The 15132-nt window shown below is 41.3% G+C and overlaps 3 protein-coding genes, 1 long non-coding RNA gene and 1 other non-coding gene across 13 annotated transcripts; all 5 read right to left on the bottom strand.

Annotated features, from left to right (window-relative positions):
• Nucleotides 1-2344: 2344 nt before the first annotated feature.
• On the bottom strand, nucleotides 2345-3088 carry LOC115742038. The gene has a single exon (XM_030676118.2). The coding sequence runs from the start codon at nucleotides 2988-2990 to the stop codon at nucleotides 2526-2528; it is 465 nt and encodes a 154-aa protein (XP_030531978.1). The 5' UTR covers nucleotides 2991-3088; the 3' UTR covers nucleotides 2345-2525.
• Nucleotides 3089-3233: 145 nt separating this feature from the next.
• On the bottom strand, nucleotides 3234-3304 carry TRNAG-GCC. Its single transcript has one exon. It is a non-coding gene; the product is annotated as a tRNA-Gly (tRNA).
• Nucleotides 3305-4232: 928 nt separating this feature from the next.
• On the bottom strand, nucleotides 4233-8025 carry LOC115742037 (transcription factor bHLH121-like). 4 transcript variants are annotated; one of them, XM_030676114.2, is made up of 6 exons: nucleotides 7753-8025; nucleotides 7047-7147; nucleotides 5290-5417; nucleotides 4736-5206; nucleotides 4465-4655; nucleotides 4233-4331 (listed from the first exon to the last, which is right to left on the bottom strand). In XM_030676114.2, exons 1-5 carry the CDS (start codon nucleotides 7845-7847, stop codon nucleotides 4497-4499), a joined length of 954 nt encoding a protein of 317 aa, XP_030531974.1. In that variant the 5' UTR covers nucleotides 7848-8025; the 3' UTR covers nucleotides 4233-4331; nucleotides 4465-4496. The 4 variants fall into 4 exon arrangements, with proteins under 4 accessions (XP_030531974.1, XP_030531973.1, XP_030531977.1 ...); XM_030676113.2 differs by having other exon boundaries at nucleotides 4233-4342; XM_030676117.1 differs by having other exon boundaries at nucleotides 4233-4655; nucleotides 7047-7144.
• LOC115742039 lies at nucleotides 5424-7040 on the bottom strand. The gene is made up of 3 exons (XR_004015517.1): nucleotides 6004-7040; nucleotides 5822-5926; nucleotides 5424-5789 (listed from the first exon to the last, which is right to left on the bottom strand). It is a non-coding gene; the product is annotated as an uncharacterized LOC115742039 (long non-coding RNA).
• Nucleotides 8026-11033: 3008 nt separating the features above from the next.
• On the bottom strand, nucleotides 11034-13170 carry LOC115742054 (proline-rich protein 4-like). Of its 6 annotated transcripts, none has more exons than XM_048278988.1 (3): nucleotides 12926-13170; nucleotides 12348-12708; nucleotides 11034-12314 (listed from the first exon to the last, which is right to left on the bottom strand). In XM_048278988.1, exons 1-3 carry the CDS (start codon nucleotides 13068-13070, stop codon nucleotides 11336-11338), a joined length of 1485 nt encoding a protein of 494 aa, XP_048134945.1. In that variant the 5' UTR covers nucleotides 13071-13170; the 3' UTR covers nucleotides 11034-11335. The 6 variants fall into 6 exon arrangements, with proteins under 6 accessions (XP_048134945.1, XP_048134946.1, XP_048134943.1 ...); XM_048278989.1 differs by having other exon boundaries at nucleotides 11034-11863; nucleotides 11930-12708; XM_048278986.1 differs by having other exon boundaries at nucleotides 11034-11569; nucleotides 11603-12708.
• Between the last annotated feature and the right edge of the window lie 1962 nt (nucleotides 13171-15132).

Consider the following 15132-nt stretch of genomic DNA (forward strand, 5'->3'; position numbering starts at 1 on the left):
GCTATAACAGTTGGAGCTAATTGAACATCTTTTCATATTCATAGAAAGCACAAGCATTGTTAATACACTCTATTAAAAATAAATACGTAGTACGATAATAAATGCCGGATAAAACATAAGTTGCATCATTAAAAACTTTCAAAAATCTAAAAAAAAAAATTGCAAACAACCTAATCTTGCCGAAAGAAAATAATTTCGGAAACATTATTCGAAATAAACGCACATAATAAATCTTTGTAAGCAAAAGATTGATGAAGCAACTCGTAGGTAGAATTCCAACAAATCGGATCATTTTAGGAAATCTTTTTTATTTTTATGCATGTTCTTTACAAAATCTGCCCCATTCTTTCATAACTTGGGGACGACTTCAAAAAAATTTAATTGCTCTCTTTACTAGGGTGAAAAAAGTCTCAAGAGTTTGTAAACCATCTTGTATACATAAATTTAAAATATGGCAAGCACATTTAATGTGAAAAAATTATCTGCCAAAAAAGAGTTTACAAATATTTTCTAACTTAGGAATGGAAGTGATATTTGACGCGTCATTATCAAAATCAACTGAAAAAACTTTATTAATTAAATTATATCCCTCTAAAACTTGTTTAATTATTCTATAAATATTATTGACCGTATGCCTTCCATCAAACACTCAAAATGCAAGTACTCTTTTTTTATTGTCTCAATCGTCACATATGCAATGACATTTGATACCCATATGAAAATGAATTTGCCAAAGATCACTCCAAATGTCGCTACTTATATGCACACGTCCATTGAAATCCGTAAAAAAAGTTTTGCAAAGCCTTTTTTTTTTTTTTTTTATAAATCCTAAAAAGTTCGTGTTTAAGAGTAATGCTCGGAGTAGGTTTTGCTTACAGAGTACATGTAGTGTTTATCATAAAATGTAAACCAATTTTCACCGGTAGTAAACGATAAATGTTCTATGGTAACATATTGAGCTAATGTTTCTTTATAAAATTCATCACTGTACCGAAATAAAAGAGGAGTGTTAGGATTGATGTACCCGGAAATTTGTTGTTTCTGGTATCGATCTCTGCTTGCGTTGCATGTTTTTGCGTCAAATGCCGACCATATGTTTCATAGCCATCTCCTTTATTCAAATTGTATGATTTCGTACAATATTTACAGTTTATCTTATATTTATCTCCGCCTACATGTACATTGTCGAAGTATTGTCATAAGTTGGATGTACTCTCCCGAGTCCGCCGTTCCGGCTCCTTTGCTGTCGACGTTTCTTCAACGCCGGTAGGAGGATGAATACTTTCTTGCTTTGGGACATGCTCGATGTTGGGAATATAGTTGATATTATCATCGGCGTCTACCCAACATGTAAACTCATAATGATCATGTTGATCATGAGGTTGAGAATAATCGGATTCCCCCATCCTCATCGGATTATTCTCTTGTCACCAACTCCGCTTCTACTTGCTATTTTTTTTTCAAAGAATTGAGCAGAAAACCAGTTCGGAAAATTGCGAGAATTGAGCGAATTGAGAGAAATTGTGAGAAAAAAATAAAAGGGAGAAGTTATATTTATAGAGAATTTATGATAAATTGGTTATTAAAAAAAAGGGAAGGGGAATTCGCAAGGGCCCAAAATTGGGCCGTTCCCACCCCCCCAAAACCTAGCCCAACAGCTATAAGGTAGGTGGCGGTTCTTGGCCGGTTCCAAATTTATTTCTAATCGTAACCGGCCCGCGAGGGGCCAGGCCGATTCCTGTTTGGAATTGGCGAGCCCGGTCAATGGGCTAGTTCTGAGCCCAAATCTACCCGTGGCCGTGTCCAGTGGAATTGATAAAAGCAAGGAATGCCTATGACATCATGATTTGATTAGAAAACAGTAGATAGAACGCTGACATGATTTTGCATGACAGTCTTGATTTGAGCAGTGTCTCTTCTTATCGTCAGTGTACAAGCGTAATTTTATGAAATTATAGAACGAAACGATCATCATAACAACGGATTGCATGATTACTATTTACAGCAAGCTATTTTCTCAACTCGTTGTGATGGTAACAATCCACTTTTAATCTGTGATTTTGTGTACTTTTTCCTCCAAGTAAGTTTTTGAATTTTTTAAGTCCTCTTACATTTGTCCAACTTCTCTAATCAAGTCATACTTGCTAGGTAATTGAAATTAACGCGTCCGTCAGAGTCAGTACGAGTCCGAGTGCAAAAGCTTTTAGCAGCCACGGGCTATCGGCTTATGGCTCGGACCGAAATTTTTTTGATAATGAAGACCATTATAAGACGTCTAGCAACGGGTTATGTCAAATTTCAAAATTCTAGCACTCAAAATGTTGTTCACGTCAAGATAACTCAATTTGAAAATTTTGTACAAGTCCATAGATCTAATTTTCAGAAACCTCAAGCAATAAGGACTTAACAGGAAAAAAAAAACCAACAAGCTCTATATTTGCATACATGCCCTGGCTGCCTATAAAATCAACTTCCCCGCTCGTCCGCTTTCCCTCGCAATCTGGACTCCAGATATTAACCCCCGCTCAGTCGGACCTACGCAGGGGCCCGAACCACATGGACTGAAACGACTGGTGGTACGACACCATCACCAGGAGCAGCACCACAAAGATGGCAACGCCCCAGGGCACGCCCATTCCCCCACCGCCATCGCCCCCTCCGCCGACCCCGCCGCCTGGGAGGTGGGGCTGCATGGGATGCCGCGGCTGCCGCCAGGAGAGGAGGTAGTTGAGCCGTGAAGCCCCGGAATAGAGGGACGCAAAGAGGAAGGCGAGGAGGGGCAGGAGGAAGAGGAGGAGCTGGAGGTTGAGCGTGGAGTGGCGGAGCTGGGCCTCGTACTTGGCGCGGCCGGAGAACCAGAGCAGGGAGACGGCGATGAAGAAGATGAAGAGCAGGTGGAGCGGCGGGGCGGACATCGAGGCCAAGGTCTGGTTGGTCCATCCCTGCTTCCACTCCGGGCCTCTCCTCCTCCTTGGTTGAAGCCAATCCATGCGAATGTGATCTCTCTCTCGCTCTGTCTCTCTCTCTGCGAAATGAATTGGATGTGAGGGAGATTGGGATTGTTTTTGCAAGTGTCAATGGCTGGGAAGTGTCTGGGATAAATGCTTGGAGTGTGGTTGGAGTTCACGACATGTGGAGTGAGTTGCACTCAAAGATGGTGCGACAGATACCATGCTTTTCTTCAACCATCCATCGTATCAGAAAAATAAAAAGGGAAGGTCAAAATAGAAGGGTGCACCAGCCGGGAATCGAACCCGGGTCTGTACCGTGGCAGGGTACTATTCTACCACTAGACCACTGGTGCTTTAATGTCCAGTGCCTTATTGGTTTTATCTTTGTTGGTAAGAAGAAGAAAAGCTTGCATTCCCTTCCTGCCTTGTTCTTTAACTAAGTCCACTTCCTTATTGAACACTGCTTGCCATGCTAATCTGTTCAGTTAAACATGTTTAATATGACTAGAATTGTGCTTTGGATGATATGTAAAATTAGGCGCGAGCAAGAAGAACCGATCAAATCCGAAACCGCTCGGACCGGACCGAATCTGCCTGTTCGATCCGGTTTCCTGGGTGCCCGATCTGGTTCTTAGTTTCATAAAATTGAAACAGGTCATTTTCGATCCGATTTCGAGTTATAAGAGAGAACCGGACGGGATCCATTGTTATTTATTTATATTTCTATAGTCTACGGGTTATTATTGTCATTGCCATGCCAAAAAACCCCAGAGTTTCTCGTTGAGGCACGTTGTAACATCCCCCGTTTCTATATATGTGATTGACCGCCCGGTAAGATGAGCCTAGGCCGCGGTAAGCCAGTTCAACTTCAACTACCTTTCCTTTCGTTTTAGCTCGAGATCTGAACAATCCTCCACTGGCACTTACCAATTGATGTGGCGGCTACTTGATCACGTTTGATGTACATGTTAACCACGAGAAGCGACGCAAACAATTGTAAATGGTAATCGGATTGGTAATGGTTGTAGAAGGGAGTAAAAACAGAATTTGAATTCGAAAGACAATCCATTTTACAAACCAGCGGCACCGACGCAAGCGAGTGCCGCACCAGTGCTAAACCAGCCAAGGGAGGATTGCATAGGCACAACATTTGCCTTTACCAAACAAGGTATAAACTTTCGGTAGTGTCCTTGACATGCAGGTCGGAAGCTTCTTCGCAAAACATGACGCTCGGATGGTGCTGGATCTCCATGCTTGCCTCTGAACAGCAAAAGTAGCGAGTCTTGTTTGTGTTGAACGCCATTCAGATTAGGAGGGCATGAAATTACATGCCACAAACAACAAAATGGGTGAAATTCCAAGGGAACTCTGCCGAGACAGCTGCATAAAGACTATACTTGAATTCCCACCATCACTTTGCCAGTCCGACATGAAGAGATAAACCCAGAATGCCTACATATACTATACAACGGAAGGCCGGGAAAAAGCACGTCCATCGGACCTGGCCACTAACCTTGCTTTCTTTTTACGTCGGCAGCTGAAGACTTAACCATTTGCCTTCGAGTTCGAACAACCAACTATGCTACTGGAAGAGCTGTCCTGTACACTACGAGGCGATGAACAATGACTAGAAGAACTCCTTTCTGCAGTGTTACCATCCTTCCTCGTAGATTTCATAGATGATCTACGTGGTGACGACGAGTCCTGCACAACAATAAATTAGAATTTTTTTTCCCCATAGTGGCAGGTTTTACAGAAAAGGTTCGACAAGGAAAAAAACTAACATTGTCTGTTGCAGACCCAGGTGTCTTCAGTTCCAAGTCCGTCGTGACATCGTTTGAACTACCAGACTTTTCATGCTTCCTCTCCTTGCTTTTGTCGTTTTTATTGCTCGAGACAAGGGACTGATTTCCCAGCTGCATAAGTGCAGGTGCATAATGGCCCGACAACTGCTCAACCTGCAAGTTAGGTGTTGCAAATGGAAGCAAAGTCGAGTGGGAGTTGGGGATGACACTGGGATTCGGAGTTGCATAGAAAGGGTAAGGTTGCATAGGTGGATGAACAGGAATGGGACCAGAAGGCACAGCTATGGGCACCGGATAGGGGTATGAAGGTGGGGCCATAACCATTGAGTGATCCATAACAGGCCATGGAAACATGGCCCTAGCTCTCTGTTGATACTGAGCATTAAGGCTCTCGATGTCGGATTTTAGAGAGGCCTTTTCTTCTCTGAGATCATTTTTCTCCTGCATCAACTATTTTAAGAAGGAAAAGAACACATTACAAGGTGCCCTTTGATTTTTAACCTTAAATAAAAAGAGACTAAGCATAAGATCACCTCACGAGATTCTTCACAGAGCGTACTATATTCAGCTTTGAGTTGGTTAACCTGAGCGGTCAGATCCTTCAGCAGTTGCATAGCATCTGATAAAATTGTTGCCTTGTCATTTTTTGGCCTGTCAGGATCTGCAAGTGGAAGTAGCTTTCTCTTAAGACACAATTATAGTGAAAGTTTTTCTTCCACCACTCCAAAGATGTGCACACAGGGTAAACCATCTTGAAAATCAAAAGCTAAATACATTTGCTTATGGGAAATCTCATTAAACTATCAGCATTCAGCTCATGATTCAGATTGTTAAATGGAGGAAAATTTATAACTTCAGTGCCAAGACAGCACCAGGAACAGGAATAATTTAACAAACTTATACTTCAACAGTTGACAAATTTTCTTAAAATACAGCCCGAGTAATTGCTATATGTTAAAAGCTATAGTATTATAATCTTAAACCAAAAGAGAAAACTGTGCTTCTAACTTCATAAGGTATGAAATCATACAACCTGGGACCTTACCAAAAAAAAAATCATACAACCTGGGAAGTTTTAAATTACAATAATTTCATGCCTTATCTACTAAAGATGGGGCCAAACCATTATGAAAGGTGCATTGAGCGTCCTACACACAATGATAAAACAGACTTTAGCTAAATAATTCGCCAAATTCTTTGCTTTAACAGACTTTAGCTAAATAATTCGCCAAATTCTTTGCTTTAACAGACTTTAGCTAAATAATTCGCCAAATTCTTTGCTTTAACTGTCTAACTTTTGGAAAACAATGAAGATACCGATGACAAAGTCTTCTCGTTTTCCTTTTTTCTTTATCAGAAAGTAAAAGCTTGTCAATGCAACTAGAGTTGAGTGTCTTTCCGTTTCTAGGTCAGTGCCTGAGTTAACTGTCTATGTTCATTGTATAAATGCAAAGAGCAATTTTAGAAAACAACATTGGCAGAGTAGAAAGCTGAAGTAGGACATAGCCAGCATACTAAACAAGGCTATATTTCCTACAATTTTCAGAAAAGAGTTGTGAGAACCAGGCACTTTCTCCAGGGAAGATACAAAAGGGACAAAGGCTGCATAAAGATAATTGACAAGTAAATGGTGAATGTGAGGTACTATGCACCGATGGGAAAGCCAACAAAAGACTGACCAGAGAGACTGAGGATAAAAGACAGAAGGCAGCACATCCTTTAAGTCTAGGTAGAGACTAACCAGCTAAGAAGAGCTAAATTGCTACAACACGCACACAAAGGGATTGAGTAAAAACATCTCAAAAGATGACACTATCAACTCGGGAATCTTAGATAGGAATTTAAAACCTCAATAGCCAAGATCAAAATATAAGAAGATTTATGCGCGACCTAAAAATAATTTTGTTGTCACTATGTTAGCCAATCAAGTAAAGCACTGAGAGCCAGTGCTTTCGAAATTCAGAGGAGACATCAAGAGATAAACTAATCCATCAGCAGAGTAAGATAAAGGTTTTTTTCACAAAGGAAGAGGGAAGTAGTCATCAATATCAATGGCCCTTCATCCTACAAGAGGTCTCGTCATGAAAAATTTGATGAGTCAAGGTTGAAGAAAGAGAAGAAGAAAATCTTACTTATTGCAAACTTTAACAAATGAAATGATGTACGATCAAAATAACACTATAAAGTAACTACAGACACAATACTTATACACCTAATGCAGTGAGAGCATAGGAAACAAGAAACACGTATCAACACTCCTTCACAATTTAATAGAGGGTACAAGCATCACCTAGTGTATTTCCCAACTCGATAAAATGCTCATTCAGTCTATCCCTCCTCAACTTCTCACGGTCCGCCTTCTGACTTTTCCGCACAACAACTTCATCTCTGCTGCATCAGGAAAAAAACGCAACGAATTAAAAACCAATGTCTCCATTTTAGTGGGGTGAGAAAGGAAGTCTCCTTTATGAAGCACCCTTTAGCTGACTTCTTCTGGTCTTTTGTTTTCTTTTTCCCTCTTTTTGCCCCCAGTCTTAGTAAAATTCAGATAGTTCCATAGCATTAACAGTTCTTCCAATTAAAAAAAATGCTTAATCAGCCTCGAGGTCAAATTCCTATTGACTTAGAACTCGTTACCAAAACAAAAACGATAAAGAAAGTTCCCAAAATTAGTGCGTGGACATTGCAACATTCTGACTTTGAAGTGAATGCTACACTCAGCAAAGCAATTCAACCATAACCACAGAGAGAGAGAGAGAGAGAGAGAGAGAGAGAGAGGGAACACCGAGCTGATTTCGAAAATAACCCAGGATCCTTTTCCTAATTATCGTCGTAATCGACAAAAGAGACCGAACAAGGAGCTGATATAGAAAAGAACCCAGGATTCTTTTCCCAAATTATCCTCGTAATCGACAAAGTTTCGGTCTTGAGTTCACAGACGTAAGCAAAGTCAAGAGCCGGATTGAAAGATTTGGATGGGGTTTGCGGGGCAGAACCTGGAAGTGGAGGGAACGCGAGGCTCCGGAGGCGCATTTGGGGTTCGCGTGGACTGGAGGAGAGAGAGCGAATCCGGTTCCAGCGGGCGATCCATCTGATGCAGACGGGCATGAGGATGGTGGTGAGATCGCGATAAAGCTCGAGTCTTTCCGAGCCTGCGTTATCCCAAGGGAACGATGAAGAAGAGCAGTGGCAGCAAAGAAGGAAAAAAAATTGGAGCTTTATCTTTCCGGATTGATCTCTCCTCGGCCAAAACCAAAATAAAACCTCGGTGTTCTCTTCCTTGGTTTTCTGTTTTTACCGGTTTAATATGGACAAAAACAAAAAAAGACAAGGAGGACGCACGACTCAATTTTCCTCTGTGTTTTCATTTTGTCATTACCTTTTATTTTTTATTTATTTTTTATTTTTTTTTGTATGGTTTCCACTCCGATTAGACCGAGGCAAAAATGAATCGAGCTACTTTTAGTACCATCTTGATAATTACTCGAGATCAACTCGCCTAGTTTCATATGGAAACGAAGCTTGAACTATTCGAGCATCTAACCGAGTCACAGTTCAAATTTGCCTATACTTGGCTCGACAAGCTCGCCAATCTAATAGAGCTTTTATTATCCTTTTCAAGAATATTCAAACAAAAAGAAGAAGGCGCATGAGTTTGGTGAATCATAAAGGAATCACATAAACGAACGGAAAATGTTTGAGTTTATCATACTTTAGCTCAAGCTCAAGTTCACATATAATACATACACACCCGGTCGAGTTTGAGTATTGCGATTTTCTATCCGAATCGAGCTCGAGCCAAAAATAAAACTCGATCGAGCTTGAGTCGAGTTCAAATTTCTAAGTATGCAAGTGAAGTTGAGTTCGAGCTTGACATTGATATAAAAAGAAAAAGAGCGGCGATAAGGAAATTTCTCGGGACAAAGGAAAATAAATTGATGTATAGAATTATTGTTGAACTTAAACCAAGGGAAAATTTCAATTAAGGACTCGAAGTGCCAACATGTTTCAAATAAAAGCTTGAAGTGCCAACATTGTTTCAAATAAAGGTCTAAAATGGATATTGTTTCAAATAAGAGTCCGAAGTGGCCATATCAATCTAAAAAAAGGGATTCTCATCGATTAATTAGGGGCATTTTTATTATTTACTTTTTTGAATTTTTTGAATTTCTTTCTTTGTTTGTTCCTCTTTTATTTTTCTAAATATTTTAAAAGAAAACTAAAAAAAAAAGCACATAGGCCGGAGGGGCCGCCTCCCGCTTGTGGATGCCGCCCCACCGCCGGTGGGGTTGTAACCACGGGCGGGAGGGCAGCCCTACCATCTGTGTTTCCTCTTCTTCTTCTTTTTTCCTTTTTTTGTATTTTAATTTTTAGTTTTTAATTGTTTAATTTAATTTAAGTAAAAATTGAATTAAAATAGTATTTTGATGAAAAAAATGCCCCCGATCGGCTTAAATATTTAGTTGACCGGCTGCCCGGCGAGGAGAGACCCTTATTTGAAACATGCATAATCACTTCATACCTTTATTTGAAACAAGGAGGGCACTTCAAGCCCTTATTTGAGAAAATGAAGGCACTTCGGCCCCTTAATTGAAAATTTCCCTCAAAACCAATCGGAAGTGGGCAAATGCCTTTTGCTGTTCTCTTTTGCACAAAATTACAAGCTCAAAGACAAATATAGTGATATTAGAATTGGAGAGAGAGAGAGAGAGAGAGAGATATGTAGTTTCGCTAAATTAATTTCTTTCCAAACAAAACAATTTCAAATCCCAACATTTTCGTCACCTTTATTTCCAACACAATCGAAACAACACCGATCCTCCTACTTCTATTTTTTGTGCTTCGTTTCTTTCAGCGTAACTTTTACACTCACCTATAATTTTTTTTCAAACAAGTTATAAAAGCTCGTGATAGAAAGTCATAAGTTTGACGACGACAAAAAAGAGTGTAGGATGACACAAGAGAGAACATGAAGGAATCTATTAGTATGGCTGGCGTTCACCTCACCGATTGCCAGGCAAAATTGGCCAAAAGAACTATATTGAAAAATCGTCAAAATGTCTAGAATTAAATTGGATAAATTAAAAAGTTTTATGACTGAATTAGTATTATTGTAATAAGTTTATGATTTTCTTTTTTTTTTTATAATTTTCCAAAACAAAAGAGGGGAACTACCCACGTCCGCGGGGTTGATATAGAAGTCACAATCAATCATGCAAAATGTAGAGAGAGAGAGAGAGAGAGAGGGCGGAGGCAAGAAACATTGTGGAAACCGCCTTCTTCCCACCCTTTTGACTACACCGATGCTTCGTACTTGCGGCCGAGGCAAATCAAAATGCTACTATTTTCCTTGTGGTCATTTCACTTTAATTTGTGACAATTTTTTCTTCTATATTTTTCCCTCACGATTAGACACTCACATATGGAATCCATCAAATTTTTATAATAATATGATAACTTTACTGATAAATAAATTGCAATTTTATCCTTTTTCATCTTATAAAAAGAGATGGTGGAACTAACAAAAAAAAAAAAAAAAGACAACTTTGTCTCAGGCAAATTACCCTTTTGACTTAAAATCTTCAACTGAGAAGGGTCCAAAATGACCTTGAAAATTAGGCTAATTAAAATAAATGATACTTGTTAAAAGAATATGGGCTTAAAACCCATATTTAGAATAGAGTAAAAATACTTGAAGGACTTTGTTAGTATAACAGTTTTTTTGGTTATGAAATAGAATGTTGTGGGTCACAAATTCTTAAAGAAGTGGACTCCACGATAATTTTTAATTATTTGTTATTTATTTTTTGTGGTTCATAACATGCTATAAATTTCACGGTAGAAAAAAAAATGGAACTTGCTAGCCTTACAGTATGACAAGACTATCGGTTATTTCTGACCACACGATATCCCAATTAATGAATGTTTTATGCAAAACACGCGGTAACGATGTGTGGATCTACGATTGAGATCGTTTCGATCCTGACAGTATTGCCATGAAAACACTAAAAAAAAAAAAATGAAAATCAAACGGTCATGTAAGCACATTCCATTCTTGAAACCGATTGATGTCTTCCAAAAGAAGTCCCCGCACTTAACTTAAATGTTCCATTCACGCAGATCCTCTGTCTTCTTGTCCTCTCTTTATCATTTCCCATTCCATATTTGTTACTTGAACAAGATCACAGTACTGATTTATCCATAAGTATGCATGTCTCATGATTTTCCTATGAGGGAAAAACAAAGCGCAAAAAAAAAAAAAATCATTCCAAAAGCATATTTGATAAATTAATATATTGTACAAGTACGGACTTCACTATTTGTGACGTGAGAAATTCCAAGCACATTCAACTTCACTCATGCAACACTTTGAAAATGAAAAATAGAACAGCGATCCACTGATCCCATTTTGTCGACTCCACCATGCCTTCCCACTCTTCCTCTTAATTCCACGTACTTCACTGATCGAAGTCGAAGGCATTATTACGGCACCCACAAATCTGAAGCAGACTCTTCGATACTTGGCAAAATCAAAAGACATCCTAGTTGCATCAGGAAATGAACTTTTTTTCCAAGAACCTAAGAAAGAGGTGGGAATTGAGGTAGAGCAGGTAACTTTCCGAGTTTAGGGTGTTCGAAGTACTTTGGAGGGATTGTGGGGATAGGAGGGAGCTTAGGAAGTGGTGGGCATGGAGGCTTAGTGAAAGGAGGGATCTTTGGGAATGGAGGTAGGGGTTTGATCGGAATAGGCGGCGGAAGCGGCTTCTTGAATATGGGGATTGGTGGCGGGAGCGGCTTCTTGAACACAGGAATCGGGGGTGGGAGGGGCTTCTTGAATATGGGGATTGGTGGCGGGAGCGGCTTCTTGAACACGGGGATCGGGGGTGGGAGCGGCTTCTTGAATGGCGGGGGAAGCGGCTTCTTGAACACGGGGACTGGGGGTGGTAGCGGCTTCTTGAATATGGGGACCGGGGGCGGGAGCGGCTTCTTGAATGGCGGGGGAAGCGGCTTCTTGAACACGGGGACTGGGGGTGGTAGCGGCTTCTTGAATATGGGGACCGGGGGGCGGAGCGGCTTCTTGAATGGCGGGGGAAGCGGCTTCTTGAACACGGGGACTGGGGGTGGTAGCGGCTTCTTGAATATGGGGACTGGGGGCGGGAGCAGCTTCTTGAATGGCGGTGGAAGCGGCTTCTTGAACTTTGGAATCGGAGGCGGGCATGGTTTCTTCACCTTGGGGATCGGTGGCGGAAGGGGCTTCTTGAATTTCGGCACTGGGGGAGGCAACGGCTTCTTAAACACCGGTACAGGTGGCGGGAGCGGTTTCTTGTACACCGGCACAGGTGGCGGAAGCGGCTTCTTGAACTTTGGAATCGGTGGTGGAAGGGGCTTCTTGAATTTCGGCACTGGGGGAGGCAACGGCTTCTTAAACACCGGTACAGGTGGCGGGAGCGGTTTCTTGTACACCGGCACAGGTGGTGGCAACGGCTTCTTGAACACGGGGATCGGTGGAGGGAGGGGCTTCTTGAAGAACGGCAACGGCGGAGGGAGGGGCTTCTTGAAGAACGGCAACGGCGGAGGGAGGGGCTTCTTGTAGATGGGAGGGAATGGAGGGAGTTCCTTCGGTGGGAATTGAGGGATTGGGTGGCCAAACCAAAGGAAGGCCGAGGCACAAGTGGAGGGTGAGATCTTGAGCTTCCCAGGGAGGCCAAAAGTGTGCTTGCCATTGGCTTTGGACTTGAGGACTATCTTTGAGGACTCCAGGCCATCTAGGGCAGGGCACGGCGTGGCTTGCGCGCTGTGAAGCTGTGCATAGCACTCTTCTTTGAGCTTGCCACCTTCCACCATCTCCTGCGGGAGCGAGACCTTGAACTTGCCTTCCCCATCCAGCTCCCCCGCCGCTCTGTGCTCAAACTTGCCTCGCACAGTCTTGCAGTCGATGCTCACTCGAATCCCTTCGATGTCAACATCAAGCGCGCACAAACAGACGGTCAGAACTTCGAATTTTTTGTCTAAAGTAAGTAAATTCTTGGTGAAGTGATACAATCTGCCCTAGACATAGAAGCAGACTGAGTGTAATGCATGCTAATTTAGGCAATCTTGCATGCATTGTTCGGACAAGCCAATGAGCCGTTCCTAGTATGGAACGAGAGGAGTAAACAAACGCAGTACCAGAAAATGCCTGGCTGGGCTTGACATTACGCTGCGCACAGTCGCTGCATTCCATGACACCAACAACCTCCACAGTCGTGTCCTCTCCATGGCAGATCGTGGCAGCCAACAGCAAGAACAGAGAAAGTACTCCCAGGATCCTCATCGGGATCCGTGCTCGGCTCCCCCCAAAAATAAAGGAAAAAAAAAAAAGAGAGAACCCAACTTTCACAGGCTTAAGAGAAAGCGTTGTGCTTTATGATATCACCCTCAGGCTTGTGTTATATAATGGTATTGAGGCTTGAGCAAGTTAGGGTTCAAGGCATTAATGGCTTCCTTCACCGACACTGCAGTAAAGGGCCTCACATGGAGTTTTTAGGGACCAATTTTGAGATGACCCCTTAATAATATGAGGCTCTGAAAAGGACCCTAAAACATGTGCTATGCGGCATTATCAAGACTCTGTATTGAAAGCCCTCAACTGTCCTCTCTATCTATCTATCCCTAACTAGTCGTCTGATTTTGCTGGGCTGTGTCGATCGTGTGAAAAACGTAACCAGTTTTCATCGACGTACACATGACGAATTGCCGATGGCGTAGGTAATCCCGAGCTTGATTGAGCCTGTTTTTTTTTTTTCCCTAAAAAAATAGTTTTAGTCGCTCTGACTGCTTGGTCATCGAAATAAGTCCATGCAAGATCGAGTTTAAGCCGAAACGATATGAAGGAAAAATCAATTGCATGGTATTGTTTATGCAGTGGTATGTTGGTGCTTATATGGGTTTGAACCATCCTAAAAACTTACCCAAGAAAGATTCAGCAGCACAAATTGCAAGTCTTCATTCACTTCCAATTATGTCTATCAAATTGCTGTCCTCAATACCATCTAGTCAAGTCGAATTACTACCAGAAATCTAAGCATCTCACGCAAAGCTCACTCATGCGATGCGAGTCGAGAATTACGAGCTCCGACGTGATTCGAAACTATACTTGACCTCCTCGACCTCCTCGACCCAAATTGACCTAAAGTCCAGCTGGAGAATGCGTGCACTGGGTGGGTAGATTTTGCATTTGCTCAGCTGCTCGAGAAGCAGGATTCAAGCCTGCTTACGAACTCTCATGAACACTTTCCATCCAAAATTTAGGAGGGGTTTTTTTTTTTGTCGAAAGAAAATTTTCATTCATTAATCAAAATAATATTCGAGAGGTACATAGAAGGTTTTCAAGCCTAGCAAATTCCAAATAAATGCATAACAAAGTACATATCAGAAAGCAAATAACAAAGCACAATTTGCAGCTGGAAGCACATTCTCATCCCTCGGTAATCCATAAACGATCGATGGCCGATCACCAAATTCAGTGATGATCACACGCCGAGATCTCTCATTCCATTTGCAACGGCTTGCGGTACGCGTATAGGCTCAACTTCTTCTTCACCATCAACTTGTAGAGATACCAACATTAATGTGTTGAAAGAATACATATCAAATACCTATAAGGAATTCCCAAATTTATATCTAGATTTTGTTTGGGAGAGTAAATTCCCATATCTTGACCTAAATCTAGATCGGAAGAGGAAAGCGGCCCAATCTCGAAGACATTGTGGAGTCGCATCACAAACATCCTCCTCGGTATTTGTCGACTAGTCGAATGGCCAAATCAGTCTCCACATTCATCCAAGATCAGCTGCAGAAATTTATTCTTACTCACAAACTCCCAATACAGATCGTGAGAAATAAAAGATAATAAAGCAAAGAAAATGAAAATCAGAGCCCACGGAGGGATTTTGGGAGATGAGAAGGTTTCCGGATAGAGAGAGAAGAATAGATTTGGTTTATTTGGTAGGAATTGATATGCCTTAAGTCTAGGAGTTTAACAAGTGTGTTGGAGGCAAATCTTCCCAATCTTTCTTTATCTAAGTATTCAATCGATATTTGAGAGCATATGCCAACAATATCTTTTTATTTGGTTCTACCCCATTCAAAGATGCGGATTTTGGGAATATGCCTTAAGCTTAGGAGTTTAACAAGTGTGTTGGAGGCTACTCTTCCCAATATTTCTTTATCTAAGTATTCAACCAAAATCAGATGGCACCTGTTAACAAGATCTTTTCATTTGGTGAACCGCCTGTATGAGCTTTGATACTACAACAAATTTGTGTTTGGGGAATAGGCCAGTCCTTACAAGCAGTATCAAGTTGATTCACTTTTCAAATTTTTTTTGTTTTACT

The sequence above is a fragment of the Rhodamnia argentea genome, chromosome 5 (genome assembly GCF_020921035.1).
Source record: "Rhodamnia argentea isolate NSW1041297 chromosome 5, ASM2092103v1, whole genome shotgun sequence".
NCBI classification, from domain to species: domain Eukaryota; kingdom Viridiplantae; phylum Streptophyta; class Magnoliopsida; order Myrtales; family Myrtaceae; genus Rhodamnia; species Rhodamnia argentea.

Excerpts from the sequence above, each read along its gene's own strand:
- LOC115742038 (XM_030676118.2), bottom strand. The coding sequence starts at position 2,990 with ATGGATTGGCTTCAACCAAGGAGGAGGAGAGGCCCGGAGTGGAAGCAG.
- LOC115742037 (XM_030676114.2), bottom strand. The coding sequence starts at position 7,847 with ATGGATCGCCCGCTGGAACCGGATTCGCTCTCTCTCCTCCAGTCCACG. Across the intron at positions 7,148-7,752 it reads CGCGTTCCCTCCACTTCCAG|CAGAGATGAAGTTGTTGTGC; the intron begins GTTCTGCCCCGC and ends TTCCTGATGCAG. Across the intron at positions 5,418-7,046 it reads CGAGTTGGGAAATACACTAG|ATCCTGACAGGCCAAAAAAT; the intron begins GTGATGCTTGTA and ends TTCCACTTGCAG.
- LOC115742054 (XM_048278985.1), bottom strand. The coding sequence starts at position 13,070 with ATGAGGATCCTGGGAGTACTTTCTCTGTTCTTGCTGTTGGCTGCCACG. Across the intron at positions 12,709-12,925 it reads GCCCAGCCAGGCATTTTCTG|GGATTCGAGTGAGCATCGAC; the intron begins GTACTGCGTTTG and ends TTGACATCGAAG.